This window comes from Tachysurus vachellii, chromosome 9 (genome assembly GCF_030014155.1).
Source record: "Tachysurus vachellii isolate PV-2020 chromosome 9, HZAU_Pvac_v1, whole genome shotgun sequence".
Classification (NCBI taxonomy): Eukaryota; Metazoa; Chordata; class Actinopteri; order Siluriformes; family Bagridae; genus Tachysurus; species Tachysurus vachellii.
In genome coordinates, this window is record NC_083468.1 from 6,412,104 (window position 1) to 6,428,593 (window position 16,490).

At 38.2% G+C, this 16,490-nt stretch overlaps 1 protein-coding gene across 1 annotated transcript in view; it reads left to right on the forward strand.

Annotated features, from left to right (window-relative positions):
* The first annotated feature begins 675 nt into the window (after window positions 1-675).
* Window positions 676-16,490, forward strand: part of ttc9b (tetratricopeptide repeat domain 9B) — a 28,267-nt gene continuing 12,452 nt past the window's right edge. Inside the window, exon 1 of the mRNA XM_060878565.1 lies at window positions 676-1,236. Coding sequence (XP_060734548.1) covers window positions 885-1,236 — 352 coding nt within the window. The 5' untranslated portion in view covers window positions 676-884. The remainder of the gene's footprint in view (window positions 1,237-16,490) is intronic.

Sequence of the window (16,490 nt, forward strand, 5' to 3'; positions counted from 1 at the left end):
AATATAAAAATGTCTGACAAGCTACAAAAAAGTCCCAGCTAACAGCTAACAGCTATCTTACAATGTATGCTAGCTTAAGGAATTCAGTACCATTTGTTATCTGTAACTAAGAATTAAAAAAAACTGAATGTTATACCACAAAATTCCTACACATCATTATACTCTGGCAATAGAAAAATCCTGAAAATAACATTCACATTTCACAGAGACTGTTATTATTATTATTATTATTATTATTATTATTATTATTATTATTATTATTATTATTATTCAAGATAACCTATTAGAAAGATCTTGAAGTTAAGGTTCATATCATATGGTTTCTGGACAGTGAGAGGAAACTGGAAGATGAAGCTGAACCTGCAGAAGGTGAAGAAGAAGAAGAAGAAGAAGAAGAAGAAGAAGAAGAAGAAGAAGAAGAAGAAGAAGAAGAAGAAATGTCTTCATGGCATGTGATGGCAAATTTGTTAATGGTGAGTGTATTTATAAAATATCATCGTGATATTTGACGTCGTTCGTGGTGCTGAAGCTGCTCGTGCCGGAGTGAGGGAGAGAGGGAGGGAGGGAGAGAAAGGGAGAGAGAGAGAGAGAGAGAGAGAGAGAGAGAGAGAGAGAGAGAGAGAGAAAGGCTGGCTGGCTGACTGAGCGAGCTCAGTAGTCGCGCGAGGCATCATCATCATCATCATACTCCTCCTCCTCTTCTTCCTCCTCAGTATCATCACGAGAAAACAGTCCAGGAGAATAATACGACCAAGAAAAGAAAAGAAACAATCATCTTCTTGTTTTTTCTAGGTTACATTAAAGGTTTATTTGGTTTGTGGACGAGACCCTTTTCACTGTCAGAGTTGTTATTTTTGGTGCGTTATCAGCGCCCCGCGTCCTTTATGCACAGCGCACTGCTCCAGCCGGTGAAGCGGAGCCAGGCCGCTGGTGGAGACGGAGGTGGAGGCGGAGGAGGCGGAGGACCCGGAGCACGAAGCGCGGAGATGGAGGCCAAAATCCAAAAGGCGATCGACTTCAAGCTTGAGGGTCACCGCTGCTACAAGGAGAAGAAATTCCGCGAAGCCATAGGGAAGTATCACCGCGCACTGCTGCAGCTCAAAGGCGTGCAGGTGGCGGCGGGTGGCGGCGGCGGGGACGTGGAGCTGCTGAACCGAGCCACCGCCGAACAGCTCTCCGAGGAGCAGCGGCGCGCCGTCAGGAGCACCGAGATCGAGTGTTACGACAGTCTGACAGGTCGGTCCTGAATATTTGCGGCGAGCGCATCCTTTGCATCTGCCTCCATTGTAGTTAATTGCTGTCATTGCTCCATTTGTGTGTGTGTGTGTGTGTGTGTGTGTGTGTGTGTGTGTGTGTGTGTGTGTGTGTGTGTGTGTGTGTGTGTGTGTGTGTGTGTGTGTGTGCATTTTAAAACATTGTGCACGCTGCTCAAGATTTGGAAAGACGATAAGATGGCCATAAACAGCTGAGCGCAATAATCTACCCGAACTGTCATGCGCTTGCCTCAAACCTACACAGCACTGAAAAACTGCTCATAATTTATTGCATCTATGTGTATTTTCTGCTGCACAGTGTCTTCTTCTTTTGTACAAAATTAACCTATTTAAATGAAAAAGATCCTGTTACATGGGTCGATAATGGCTGACTTCCACAATCAGGGAATCATGGATCTAAACCCATGCATTAAATCAAGCTTTCTAAAGAGTCATACTAATGGCTTATGGTATACGGACACCTGCTTTGGGAGAGAGAGAGAGAGAGAGAGAGAGAGAGAGAGAGAGGAAAGTCTGGTGTTTTGTAGCCAGGAGCATCCCTGGTTGTCTCCCATGGCAGCATCATGGTGGCTTTGTGGTCCACACATTTGGCTTTGGAACAAAGAGGATAGCTGAGCAGTGCCTTTCTTGTTTTTCTAAAGTGCCATTCCTGTGACTTCATCTTCTAGGAGCATTCCTTTGTTCGTCTTTTCGCATGTAAACACAACCTTATGTGAACCTACATGGAGATTGCAAACACGTTGTATTGCATAAATGTGCTTATAGGGTTACTTTAACTATAAAGGAAAGAAACGATGCTGAGCAGAAAATGATAGAGATGCTCATTTGTAACTTATGTTGACTCTTTGGAAGGAAATGTTGCATCAGTCATTGAAACATTCTTGAAACACAATCGGAGCGTCCGGATTTTGTCCGAATGCCTACAACGTGGAACGGAGTTTATGATGTTATCGTTTTAGGTTTAAGGTGTAGGACTTGAAACCTCCGCATGCACAGAAGTCTTTTTCAGCTTGTGATTCTGTCAGCATCAGCAGTCATGCTCGGGTGGAGCGATCACAGAGGATGGTGTTATTGTGGGGGAGAGGGAGGGGTTTTGATAGAATAGCCTGCTGTTAGTCCTGCCAGGCTGAGTCAATACAGATGCTGCTCTTGTTGGTGTTTGTGAAAGGGACAGTTAGAAAGTAAGACATTTAAAAGCCCTGTTTGTTGTAGAAAAAAGGATGAGATTTTCTTTCTTATTTTTTGACCTACACCAACCACAGCGACTTTTGAAGACACACGGCCTCTTTACAAAAGCCGCTGAGTAGTATTTACGAAGCACAGATCTCAAGGGACGAGGCTGTATCGAGTTGCACTCCTGAAATCTGTGAACATCAAAAAACAACATGGACAACCTTTAGTTTAGAAGTGGAAGGAAACGGAGTGTGTGCTGAAGTGTTATCATGACTCAAAACAAGACGATGTCTTTGTAATGAAATAACTTAATGTTACACAGCTACACAGAACCGAGGGAAATATTCTAGGAAAGAACCATCACACTGAAAGTTCCCTTCAATAGAAGATGAATGGTCTATTTGTAACCCTTATTAAAAACACTGCCTCAGGAGGGAGCAAGGCCAGGGAGTTGTTGTAACTGTGTTACAGGTACATTTGTCAGACTTTAGTATTAGGGGTCTAGCATTAATCAGGCTCTGAGACGTTTCAGAAATCGGACATAAGTCAAATCAGAGCTGATGAAATATATATATCTGTCTGAGTAGATTCGTAAAGAAGGCTAAAATGCATTCTCATGTGAGGCAGTTAAGACTTTTTGGCGGAATCATTAAAAATACTGCAATTATGCATTCTGATTCAAAATCAAAGGATTTTAAATACAGAGAAAAATACATTTCCCTCCGAACAAAGTGCACGTTGATTGTTACCAGTGACCTCATTCACCCTAATACAAAGCCTAGCAATGTCAAAGGAAATTAACTCTGCCTTTGCATGATAATAAAAGTACTCTAGAGTCTCATTCCTGCCCATGTAGCTGAGTCCATGTACTGTAGAAGTGTTTTTTTTTTTATCAGAGCTGTTCAAAGAGGTTTTTCCCTAATCGAGAGGTGCTAATGATAGACCCCTAAGATCCCAAATGTGATTTTGTTCTTACTAAGACAAATAAAATACATTCAAATTTTTACTGGCTGATATATCAGCTTTCAAAATGTCTGAAATGCTTCTGCGTAGTGACATCATCATCACCATCATCATCAAAACATCATCTACGAGTGTGGAACGTTTTGTTCAAATCACCAATAAAATACACAAGTAACAAGAAGAAGTTAAGAATAACGGAGCAGAAGTGATTAAACGTATCAGTGATTATTTCCCAACCAACGTTAGCATGAAGAGAGAATATAATGATTGAGTGATAGCGTGAAGTGATGAAGATTAGACTTGTCTTTAAATGCCGCAAGTAGCTTTATGGATATTAGTGAAGACCTGTCTCTCATTGTAAACTCTTTAAAACGGAGTACTGTAAGAAGGTAATAGATTAGATAACGTAGTAATGTAATCATAGGTTTTGAGTTAACAACAGTAACTGAAACTTTAGTAAAATATCCGTAGCTATTATAGCTAAAATAGAGAGCTATTAAAACCCAACTCGGTGCTAACAGCCATGAATCATCTAGAATTACAAAAACTATTCTAGGACTGTAGTGGAATCCTCATAACAGTGCAACATGGCAAAACAGCTGGTTAGGCTAGTGATAATAATATGGAAGTTGATCAAGGACTTGCTTATAGCAGCCAAATCACTTAAATTTGTCTCTCTTGTTGCCTGGAAAAGACTGAATAGTGGGCTGCTGGGGTTGGTGCAATAATTTTTGGACATCCATTGCATCAACAGACTCTTAACTAATTGAAACCTCTTGCATATTATTATGCGACATTATTAAACAGATTTCTCTCTCTTGCAAATATTTTAGATTTGAGCTGTCTGGTCTGTTGTGTATAGCCAGGGCTGTAAATAGCTGCAGGAGTAGCGTATTTATCATACATCTTTTCCGCTGACACGGAAAATCAACAGCGTTTCATAGATTGTGATAATGCTGGGATGGTGAAGATGGATGATTTCATATTGTGCTATTATAATAGCCCAGAGTGATCACTTGACTCCTTTGTGATGAACAATTTCTCTGCAAGGTGGTTTTAATGAATTCTGTTCATTACATGCAAGCTTGTGTAATCGCTCAAGTCTGTGTAGAAATTGTACAAAATCTTGGCTCTGCTTGGTAATTAGGAATGACCGGATTAAACAGGATTTTTGATAGAGACATATCTTAAAACTCTCTCTCTCTCTCTCTCTCTCTCTCTCTCTCTCTCTCTCTCTCTCTCACTCTTTTCCTCTTCCATCTGGAGAGAGCAGATAGCATTATATAGTTCCCCTCATGGAGAGGGCCTTATCAACATCCCAGGAGCCAATCATAGGAAAGCAAAAAAAAAAAACATTGCTCTTTAAAGATTTCTGTGCTGTGAGCATGATGAACTGATGAATGATTAGAGGAGGTGAACATGAGGAGCTAAGATCTCATTCGGTGTCCTGATAGGCCGTGCTGGTCGTGAGAGTGGCGAGGGCAGCTGGTGCCAGGTCCACAGATGGTAGAACATCTCTGTGGGGTTCCACTCAGAACAGACCCTACTGTACAGTACTGTATTACAACCTAACAGATCTACACAACATATATATATATATATATATATATATATATATATATATATATATATATATATATATATATATATATATATATAGAGAGAGAGAGAGAGAGAGAGAGAGAGAGAGAGAGAGAGTACGTATGTATGTATGTACTGTATGTATGTATGTATGTACGTATGTATGTATGTGTGTGTATGTATGTATGTAGGTATGTAAGTATGTATGTATGTATGTATGTATGTATTTATGTATGTGTGTATGTATGTATGTATTTTCCCAGAGCAAAGTGCTTTCTTTTATATTTTTGTAACTAAATTGTAAAATTCTGCAGCACAAAAATTAGCCATCAATTTATCTTAAATAATCTTTTTTATCTATTATCTTTTTCTAGACATATGCAAAATACAAATTAAAAATCACTAAACCTGGATTCCTGCTTCTGCCCTGTGTGTGTATGGGGTTTGCATGTTTTCCTGCTCTTTAAAGCTTCCTCTGGGTACTCTAGTTTTCTCTGATAGTTCAAACACATGTGTGGTAGTGTGACTGGAGTGCGTGTGTGTTGAGTTGGCACTCGGTTCAGGGTGTCCCCTGTCTTTTGCCCCGAGTCCCTTGTAATAATCTCCAGGTTCTCTGTGACCCTGTGTAGGATAAACTGAACAGAAAATGGATGGAGTGAGTTTAAACAAATGAAATCATTTGTAATCTAAGTTTCCAAGTTTGGCTGCTGGAAAAGAGATCCAAACAAGATTTCCTCTTTCTGCATTCATAGACTCACAATTGTTCGCTTTTTCTTTATTGTGTTATTTAATTAAATAAATGACCACCAAGGCCAAAAGGGTTGCCTGAGCAGCACAGAGCCGTCAACAAAGGAAATCAAATCTATCTGGGATTACGTTACAGGAAAAGGTGAGAGATTCCTCTACTCTTCAGGATTGCCGTCCGGTTCACGAGAGTAGCTTCCAACCTGACACATCCATATTCTGAACAATTGTTCAGAATACAATTTGATCTCTTGCTAATCTTCCAGATGGAGGTTTAGTGGTGGTTTGATGTTGATATTATGTGAACTCTTCTCTCAGGCAAGGTGACTGCACCGGCTTGTGATGCTGAGTCATGTAGCGTATGCTGGTGGGCGAACACAAACACACCCTAGGCATTAGTTCTTTATGATCCCTTAAGGCCGGTATGGATTAACCCATTATGAGATCTACAGTACAAAGGTTTTAGACAGAAATATAACTAGATCGAATGCATGTGAGATGTAGGGAAAAAAACACGATGTTATAGGAAAATAATATACGACAGGGTGGAATGATGCAGATCTGGCAACAATTTGCCAATTATTATGTTCATTTATTAATTGATAAGCAAAACACGATGCTTTTTAATACTTTAGAGTTACACCTACTGCTGGTAAACATCCACAAGACAAGTTCAAAAGACAAATTACTGAAGTAATAAGATGAATTACAAAGCACCGTCACAGGAGACTTCTTCTATAAATGTTATATAAACATAAACTTATGTATACACCATATAATTCTTAGGCTATGAGAAGAGTCTATTGTACACATACTATTTCTGAATGCATCGATTCATAACTGTGATCGAATGATAGCCATCATTTTCATCAGACAATTTCAAGAGTTTCAATTTCAAGTCCTGCCATAAACATTACCAATCTTCCATCATTCTTTTTGGGACATATGTCGTGTGACTTATGTCCCTCTCCAGGAGAAAACTCCAGGAGTCTGAACTGCAGCTCCAGATGCTACTATTTATGGTTCTGGTAACCCACAAATGCAGTTGCAGCTGCTGCAGTAGATATTTATAATTCGACAGAAGTGGTAGGGTTTATTACCAAAAACTGAATGCTTATGTATTTAAATGAATGTTAATTATTAATTGAGGCATAATAATTGGTCATAATTGGTAGCTGTCAGAAAAAACGAATGTGTCCAAGCAGTCCAAGATTCATACAGGAGCATGAAAACTAACAGGGACAAAAAGGCTTTTTTCTTTGATATACAGTACCCATAATAAGCATCGTGCCTCCTGTGTTTCTGAACTTCTTCCGTAACAAGCGCTATTAGATAGTTCTCGTCTGTCACCGTTTCCAGTCAAGCCTTCACTGGGGTAGGTTTCATCACTGGAGTTTGCTTTTCAGCTTTTCAAACTTCCATCAAAATTCATCTGTTTTCAACTTGGTTCTTCTTGTCAACAAATTTGTATGTTTTTGGAAATCGCGTTTATTTAAACGAACATTTATTTGTAAGACCAATAGTTTCAGTAGTACCATAAACATAGAAATCATTACATTTTCTATGTAAAGTCATACTAGAGTGTTTCCTAGGTCTGCATTTCCACCAGTTTGTGAGATGAGGCACTGCATAATCAGATATGAAAGCTCTCTAACACTTGCTGTATAAATAACAACTGAGGAGGATCTTGACAGACTTACTTACTGTAGGGTTTGAAAACAGATTTTATTCTGAAGTCAAATGCTTCATCTCCTATCCTTCATAAAGAGAGATATTGCTTCAGGCAAGTGCACTCAGTTCAACTATCTTCACTATCTCCTTAGTTAAAAAAAAAAAAGAAAGAATATAATAAGAAAAAAAATAAATTCAAGCACAAAATGCCAAAATATTAAGTCAATGATCTTCACAACAAATTATTGGTCTCAGGCAATTAGCAATGATTAAATCAATAGATAAAAAAAAAAAACACTTTTGGATATTGTTTTCCTTTATATTGATTTCTTTAACTGTTTAAACCATATGATTAAACTTCCAGACAGGTTTTTATTGACTTTATTATCAACTGAATTTATTGAGTGAGATTTTTCACTAGATCTGTTTTAATCTTCTTCCCAAACTGTTCATCGAGTAAACATTGGCACTGGAGGTCTCAGGAGTGCATTTGTTTAATACTTGCTCATTTTCTAACCAATGATTTGTTAAAATCTGCATATTTTTACAATTTGGGCTTTTTCCCTGGAGTGCAGGCTTTTATTACCTTATTACTGTTATTTGCTCTAAATGTGTTACTAAAATTAAAAAAATATCTCATTTGGTTTGAAACAGTTAAGAGTAATATGTGTTTTTTAATTAATTTGTTGTGTTGTTGATTTTTTTTCAATAATAATCTTATTAATTTATAACAATTATTGGACATGTAACCATTCAAACTGTGTTTAACATGTAAATAACCTGAGCTGCATGAGTTCAAAATGACCCCGTCTCTGTCTTCAGTGTCATCTGTTCCTTAGTTACGGTCCGGTCATCTGAGAACCGATTTTTTTGTGATGACAGCATGTGTAAAGCTTAGACACTGACATCTTCACTAGCCATCACTAACAAAGTGCCAGATGCGTGCTGGGGGAAAAGTGCCATTAACAGATTAAGTAAATAAATCATTTTAATGTGGTGTCACTTACTGCAGGTCTTAAATTGAGAGATTACAGTTTGGATTAGATTTGTAGATACTTGGTGCATTTAAATGCTATTTGTTTTTTAAGGTGTGGGCCACCAAGGCCAAGAGAGCTGCCAAGAGCTGCCAATTTTGTTGGCCTAAATGCTTGAAGAAACTTTTGGCTTTAAATAACAGAATAAGAGTGAAAGCAATTGAAAATGCTTTATCATATAGCCATATAGAAGTGGAGAATTCCACATTTTCATTCCCCTAGTGGATAAATAACATTATACGTCTCTGTACCTGGGACCTTGGAAACAAGTGAAGGTCAGGGAGATGCTACTGTAGTTTATAGGTTCTCAGACATGATGACCATCTGAAGCTACATGGAGGTGCTTTTGAGATGTAATGAGCTGATTTTTTCTAGCCATTATTATGGTGATACATGGACATGTACAGTATATGGAAACCTACATTTTGCATATATTTTGGAAAGCATCATTACACTAGGCTACTTCATTTATTTAATTTGGAGCATCATTTAAGCCTATTTTTCACCAGAAGTCTGTTACTGCATACTGTTGTTCCCTGTCACAAAAGGCGAATTTACTTTAGATATGTTTTATCCACATTTTGGGTAAATTGTTCCACATTGTGTGTGTAGAGGTGAAAATCTTGTTAGATTAACAATCTTTATGATATCTGTTGCCATGGAAATGCATGCTTACAATACTCTGATGCAAGCCACACCCAGTGTAGAACAGGCTTTACTTTACAATAACATAGAGCAACTTGATCCCACTTAAACCCAATTTAATTTAATTTCTTAGCAGTTATTTGTGCAAAGCTAAATTTTGGCCCATGAGAAAATGTAGGGTCTTGAATTGCAGTCATTGGGCAAATATATAGAGATAGAGAAACCTGACACTAGTCCAGGACTAATTTACAGTATAATGTTAAGCATGTGGTTGTTGTTTTTTTGTTTGTATTATTAGATTGGGGTTCTTTTCTTTTCTCCTTGAAATGAAGACACGTTTTTTTTATAACACTAGAGATCTAACTGCGGGAAATAATATTTCTTCTGGTGGGAATGTGGGTCAGATATTATTTTTTTTCCACTTCTATACAGAAGCAGGATGAAAGGAGGCCAGGTATAGTTTAAAATAGAGCAATAACCTTATTATTAATTGGATGTGCTTTGAGAAGTTAAAATTGATTAATTCTATTTGTAGCCTTTCTTGACAGATAGTTTACATCCTGTTAAAGAGTGAAGACATTTGACCCTACTAGCCATAGTTACTTGACCAGTATTTGCCGTTTGATATGGGCAGACTCTATCTTCCCTCCTTCACAAATGGCCATGTTTGCCACGATTGGATAGTCTCAGTGTAATCAACATTGGAAAGAGCAATTCCCAGCCAAACAGTTATATGCACTGTTTGATTCTTGGCCAGAGATAGCTGTGTCATCACTGCAATTTAAATTCACAATCTCACAAAGATAGGTCAATTGGGAGCCATGAAGCTGAAATGTAAAATTCAGCATAAAAATGAATGTAATCTTCTCCTTCGGGGTTTCCTCTGAAGCCTTTAAACATTCTGAAAGGCCTAAACACAGGTGCAAGAGGTGGAGCTTTCTAAAATTATAGGTAACCTAAAGGACAAGAGAGTAGAGGCACATCCGTGTCCCGATTGATTGAATGTTTTCCTGCCGTTGTCAGAGCTATGCAAGAAAAGAGAATGAGAACTTCACCAAATATTACAGTGTTGCTTGGTGACTTTAAATTCCCTGACCGTTTTTTTAAAAGCTATTTATTTATTTATTTAGCACTAATCATGTGTTAAACATGCCTGAAATGATTGAAATTAAAACTTAATTATTCCATTGTTAATTGCAAACCATCTTGCCGTAACCACAATGTTGTGTTTGTTGGTATTCTGTGGAGCTTCTGCTGTATGTCTTGGCAAAGGCATGTGTAGGTGTTCGTTTTGTATTTTAGGCTCCAGTGCATTGCTGCCTGTTTCAAGGCAGCGAGTCAAACGAGAACAGCCTGCATCTCCTCCCTCATTAACATCAACACCTCAGGTCAGCAGCACAACATGTTTCCCACCTGGAGAACACCGAGCGAAAGCCCGCTCTTATTCCTCTGCACCGATACCTAAGCTTTTGAACCTTATGTCATTCAGAACATCTCATTTATGATGATCTCTTATAAAATCTTATAAAAAATCTAATCATCTCATTAACTCTATATTATTGCTGTGGTCTCAGGAGAAAACTGCCAGCAGACAAAATGGACCTTAACAGCATGTGATGGTGGGTTACATAAGTGCTGCTTTCCTGAGGGTAAATTATTTATTTATTTATTTTTAAGGTGCTGCCTTGCATAGTTCCAAAAATATAGACCCTGCCTTTTTTCCACTAATAACCATGTGCTGTTTACATAGATCAGATAATACTGTTCAGAAATATGTGCATTTCCTTGAGGTGGTATTCTTTTCTTTTGTACCTTTAATATTTATATTTAATATAATACCTTTAAAAAGATTTAAAGTTACGTATTTGGGACGATTATTAGAGTACAACTTTAAAGATACACCATAGGCATCTTTATAGGTAAACAGTACAAACTAAGTTTATACATACTATACAGTATAAGAGTATAACAGATAAAGCAGGAATTATTTTCCCTTAAAACAGAAAAAAATCAAGAAAGGACTAAATCGGCATCCTTGTAGTCTCAGGTAAAACAAATCACACTTCAAAAAAAAATACATCTTACCATCCTGAACCTAGTCACTTCTGTTTTTTATTATAATATTACAATAAACCAGTTATAATATTATTAAGTGTCAAAAAAAGTTACAAAATATAAAACTTTACAACTATGATAACAAGCTACTTCCATTTGTAGATGAAGTAAGGCTGAAGGCTGTGACTTCACCCACCATGTTTCAAGCTGTGAGTCTTCAGAAAATGTGACACCATTTCCATGGAACTGGAAGGGAACATATGTCAAGGGAACATAGTGAGCATTGATGCTCACAAGATTTTGCAGTGCATTTTGGGATTTTGGGAGCAACTGTTACAGTACACAAGGAGAGCCCTAAAAAACATGTCCGACTTCGTGATCAGCGACCTCATGGAGATGCACCAAAAGTAATGACCTGGGGCTAACAATTTAGCTAGATTGTATATATATATACGTATACGTGTGTGTATATATATATATATATATATATATATATATATATATATATATATATATATATATATATATATATATATATATATATGAACTATTAAGAAAGCAAAGTATCAGTGATTAAAGCTGTGCTACTTATCATAGACTACGAACACAACTCGCATGACATCAACATGGCAAAACACATGAATCATAGTTTATAACACTAGATTATCCTAGAAAAGTTTTACTTCTTTGATAGTGAATACCTTTAATGTGAGCCTTCGAATTTTAAATATGTTCCAATTTGAGTATGTCAGTAGTCCAATCCTCAGTGGATTTCATAGACAAACAGGGATTTACAAAGTGCTGATATTCCAGAAAGCCATATAATGTTTCCCTGGCACTCAAAGTGAAGTCGCTTTGGGTGTGTAGGTCCTGCTCTCATGTAGATTCAGCATGTCTGTATCTAAGTGGAGCATTACTGGAAGTCTCTCTTTTATTAAAACCTCTAATGCAAAGTTCTTGCCATGCCTGCAAACATCAGGAGTAAAAACTTTCCCTACAAATACATACGTATGCCCAGTAGCCAAGAAAGTTTCAGTGGGGATTAAGAAACTTAGCAAGACTGAATTCAGAGGATTAGCTTTGAAGGCAGCTGGATTTTTCGATTTTGTTAGGTACGTTTAGAAATTGAAATGAAGATAAACAGATAAACACAGGCAGACATCAAAAGCTAGCATATCTAACATAGCTGAATAGGACAAGTTAGCCTGGACAAGTTAGAGTACAGCTACATGTTAGCTAGCATGTTAGAATGCTACAAATTTTCTGCTACACTTTCATCCATGTAGTGTGCTGTATTAGAAGATATTTAAGATATATAACCACACTGGAGATCCTTGGCTTACTTCATCAAAATATACTTTTTGACCATCCATTTGTTTAAATTGTTTAGTTGCTGATTACACGCCTCAGGATAGTAACGTAGACATCTCCATTTCTCTGTGCACCTAGTGACAGATGCCAGGACATACAGACCTTTTTAGGCAAAGTGTTTTTAAATTTGCTTATAGATGCTTTAAGAAATCTGATCGAGAATCCATTCATTCTCACTCTGCTCCACTCTGCTATCAGAGATCGGTGTATGGATATAACAAGTCCCACATGGTTCAAACAGTGCAAAGATACAAGCCACTTCTCCAGGCGCGTTGTAAACAATGTCATTGCTTATAGCAGTGATTGGGATTGGAGTCACGAGCGTATGAATAATGCAGAAGAGGGCTGTTGATCAGCCTGATCTGTTTTTGCGCAGTGTGTTTGAGGGAACTGTGGGAAGCCAGTTGAAGGGATACCCCATTAATATTTCATCCATCCTTCTTAAAACATGCCTGGAGTCTGCTTCTGTGGCTGCATGAGCCCTGCTCTTTACAAGCTGATCTGACTGAGTAATCTAGCTTTCTTTCACTATCACAGCGATCCCTGTGGCACTGTGGGTAATCCATGCAAATATGTGAAGCTGATGTGAAGCTGGTTTCCATGGACGATGAGCATCGGGGCTGGTAATGAGCACTATGTGCCATCCGGTGAGCGCAATCAGTGTACGCCGAGCAAAACACCTGCTTTTCCTTGCCTTGTGCAAAGCAATCAAACAGAACTAGAGAGAATTTCTCAAAAATGCAAAACTGATCCCACAAAAGCATCCACTAAATGTCGGCACGTGACAAGCAAGGCGATGCTGCAGTAATTGCGCGAAGGCAGCATAATAAGCACCCTGGGTGGAGTGTGTTCTTCGTCGAGGTGCGTGTCAGTTTTAGTGAAAAAGAAATGTGAGCTATCATCGACAGGCTCCAGAAACACATTCACCCACATTGATGGTGTTACTTGTTTTTTGGGTTGGGTTCCATTAATCTTTATACTGCTGGGTCTGTAAAACATGGGTTTAAAGGTTAATAAATGTTTTTGAAGATTTGTTTAAAAAGATTTGTTGATTAGCAATGACGGGCTGAAAAAGTCTAATTATTTATATACATTATTAAAAGTCGCTCTGGATAAGGGCTTCTGCTAAATGCTGTAAATGTAAATGTATTACTTGTATTTCTAAGTCAAGGCTACTAAGAAGTGTTATTTTCTGCCTGATCAGAAGCATGAGAGTGTCTCAGATCCCATACTGATTAACTATGGTGTCTTGTTGTGCTAGAAACGTTTGTAGAGAGGAATGACACTGAGAAGCTTCCACAATGCTTTTGTTTTTACATGAGTCATTAATGTTGCCTTGTGCATTGGTGCAGCTTGTACATATGTTTAGTGTCACGGTGCTCACAGAAAGCATCGTTTGACTGCGAATGGCTTATTAACCATATTCCTGTCAATGAAATTTTTTCAAGCTAACTTTGAAAAACTGTAGACTGTCCTTTCAGTGTATATAACCTATACCTTTTAACAGTTCTAGTGTTATGGTTATGCCAAATCAGTGCAAGCATACGTCTCCCATCAGCTACTGCACACCACATAATCACGACACCAACATTACATTACTGCTTTGCATCTGATTCACATTCAACCTAATTAGCACTAGTATTTAAGTCACGTCTTATTACTATTTTGCTCATAGTGAAGCCATATAGGAATTCATTCATTCATTCACTTTCTACTTTCACTTTATCCGAACTACCTTGGGTCACGGGGAGCCTGTGCCTATCTGAGGCGTCATTGGGCATCAAGGCAGGATACACCCTGGACGGAGTGCCAACCCATCGCAGGGCACACACACACACACTCTCGTTCACTCACGCAATCACACACTACGGACAATTTTCCAGAGATGCCAATCAACCTACCATGCATGTCTTTGGACCGGGGGAGGAAACCGGAGTACCCGGAGGAAACCCCCGAGGCACATGGAGAACATGCAAACTCCACACACACAAGGCGGAGGTGGGAATCGAACCCCCAACCCTGGAGGTGTGAGGCAAACATGCTAACCACTAAGCCACTGTGCCCCCCCATATAGGAATTACTATACAAAATATAAGCAGGAAAGTAGTCAATTTTTATTTCGATTTTTTTACGGCTAATTCTGTTCTTGCTGCTAAATAAGGTCCTGCCCTATTGCAAATGTGTGTCACAATTCGGTTACTTCTACTGTGCACTAAAAGTTTGTATCTTTTTGTGAAGAACAAGTACATACCTTTGAGTGTGTAGCAAAAGTGTAGGAAAGGAAGCAAACACACTACGACGTGGGACACGCTAATTCTAATCTCGGATAATAATTAGGACGGATAGAATAGGGATGTGGCGGTATTCTTTCATTGATACTGATAGATACAGAGGTCACACTTTCATTGGCAGATAAAAAGCCCACAGCTCTTCCCATAGGACTGTCAGGGACAAAGACTAAACAAGCATGAAGGGCATTAAGGAAAAAGAACGGGAGATTTAAATCTTTAATGCTTATATTTTTTTTTAAATAATAGTACAGTATTACTAAAAAAAGCTCTTTGTCACCACATATCAGGTGATATTAACTGTCGTGTAAATGTTGAGATCGCAGGGCACTGATCTGAATCTGTGAATCTTCTCAGCTCTACTTCACGCACTGTTTGAGATGTGATTGGTGTGCTGCAGCCGTCCATGTGCGGTTATGGGAAAGCTGAGTCATGCATCCTGTAAACCATCCTCATATAAACAAACACGCTGATATGGTTCAATATTCTGAGAGTGCAGAAAGTTGGGCAAAACAGATGCAGGAAAGATGGAAAGCCAGCACAGAGTGATAAATATGGAATAATATTATGATGGATATGAGCTGGTGTTGCTATGCAGTTCTGCAGCAGCTTCAGAGCTGGTGCTGTATGGCACTATGTGACTGCGACCTTAGCCATGGTTCACTCCATGTGCTCAGTGTTATTATATTCGCTTAGAGAGAGAAAGAAAGAGAGAAAGGGGTAAAAGAGAAACATTGAAGGGGGCAGATCCATCGGTTGTGTCTACAACTACAAGCAATGTCTAGTGATTTAGGATTCTCGCAGTGTCCTTCAAGTAGCATTGAACTGAGTGATAGTGCATTAGCAACAGGCTGTCGAACGCACCACAGGAAGTGTCCCTCAGCACAGAGGGCAGAAGTGTTTAAATTATATATGCAGTCACAGTGCTATTCTCAAATATCAACTCTTTTTGACTACTGAGCTACTGTTGTGTCGTCAACTCGCCTACTGTACAGTGCGGTCAAAACTTTGTGATTGGATTTCTAAACCATTAGATGCAAAAAGTCATGGCCTTCTGCCTCCGGCTTACAGGAGGTTGGTGACTAGTCGATGGAGAATCAAAAATCCTAAACACAAAACCTGGAATAAATAGCATCAGGCAGTCAGGAGGAAGCATCATGGTCAGCAACTACAAATAAACACTATCTCACATCCAAGTATTGATTATTCTTTCATTTTTTTTGAATATTGTATTGAATATTGAATATCGTTATGTCAGTGTAGCTGAAAATCTATCGTAAACGAATACACAATTATGATATTATTTATTACAAACATCTATAATCTGAATGAGATTCAATTCAAATCAATTCAACTTTATTTGTATAGCGCTTTTTACAATTGACTGTCTCAAAGCAGCTTTACAGAACATAAACATAGAACAAAAAGTTAATATAAAGAATAATTTGGTCTTAGATTGTGGTCGTGTCTAGTCTAAGCTATAATCATATCATTTTATTATGTACTTGATGGCTGTTTTCTATGCAAAAGGCTTATCAGGATTTTTTTTTATTTAGTTTGGGAATGTGATGTCATAATAAAATGACTAGTGAGAAATTGACTATAATGTTTGGATATAAATAGTGATGAGGCAGCTTGCTATCATTAACTAGGTAGGTACTTGCAATTAACAAGAGCCACATGTTATTTGA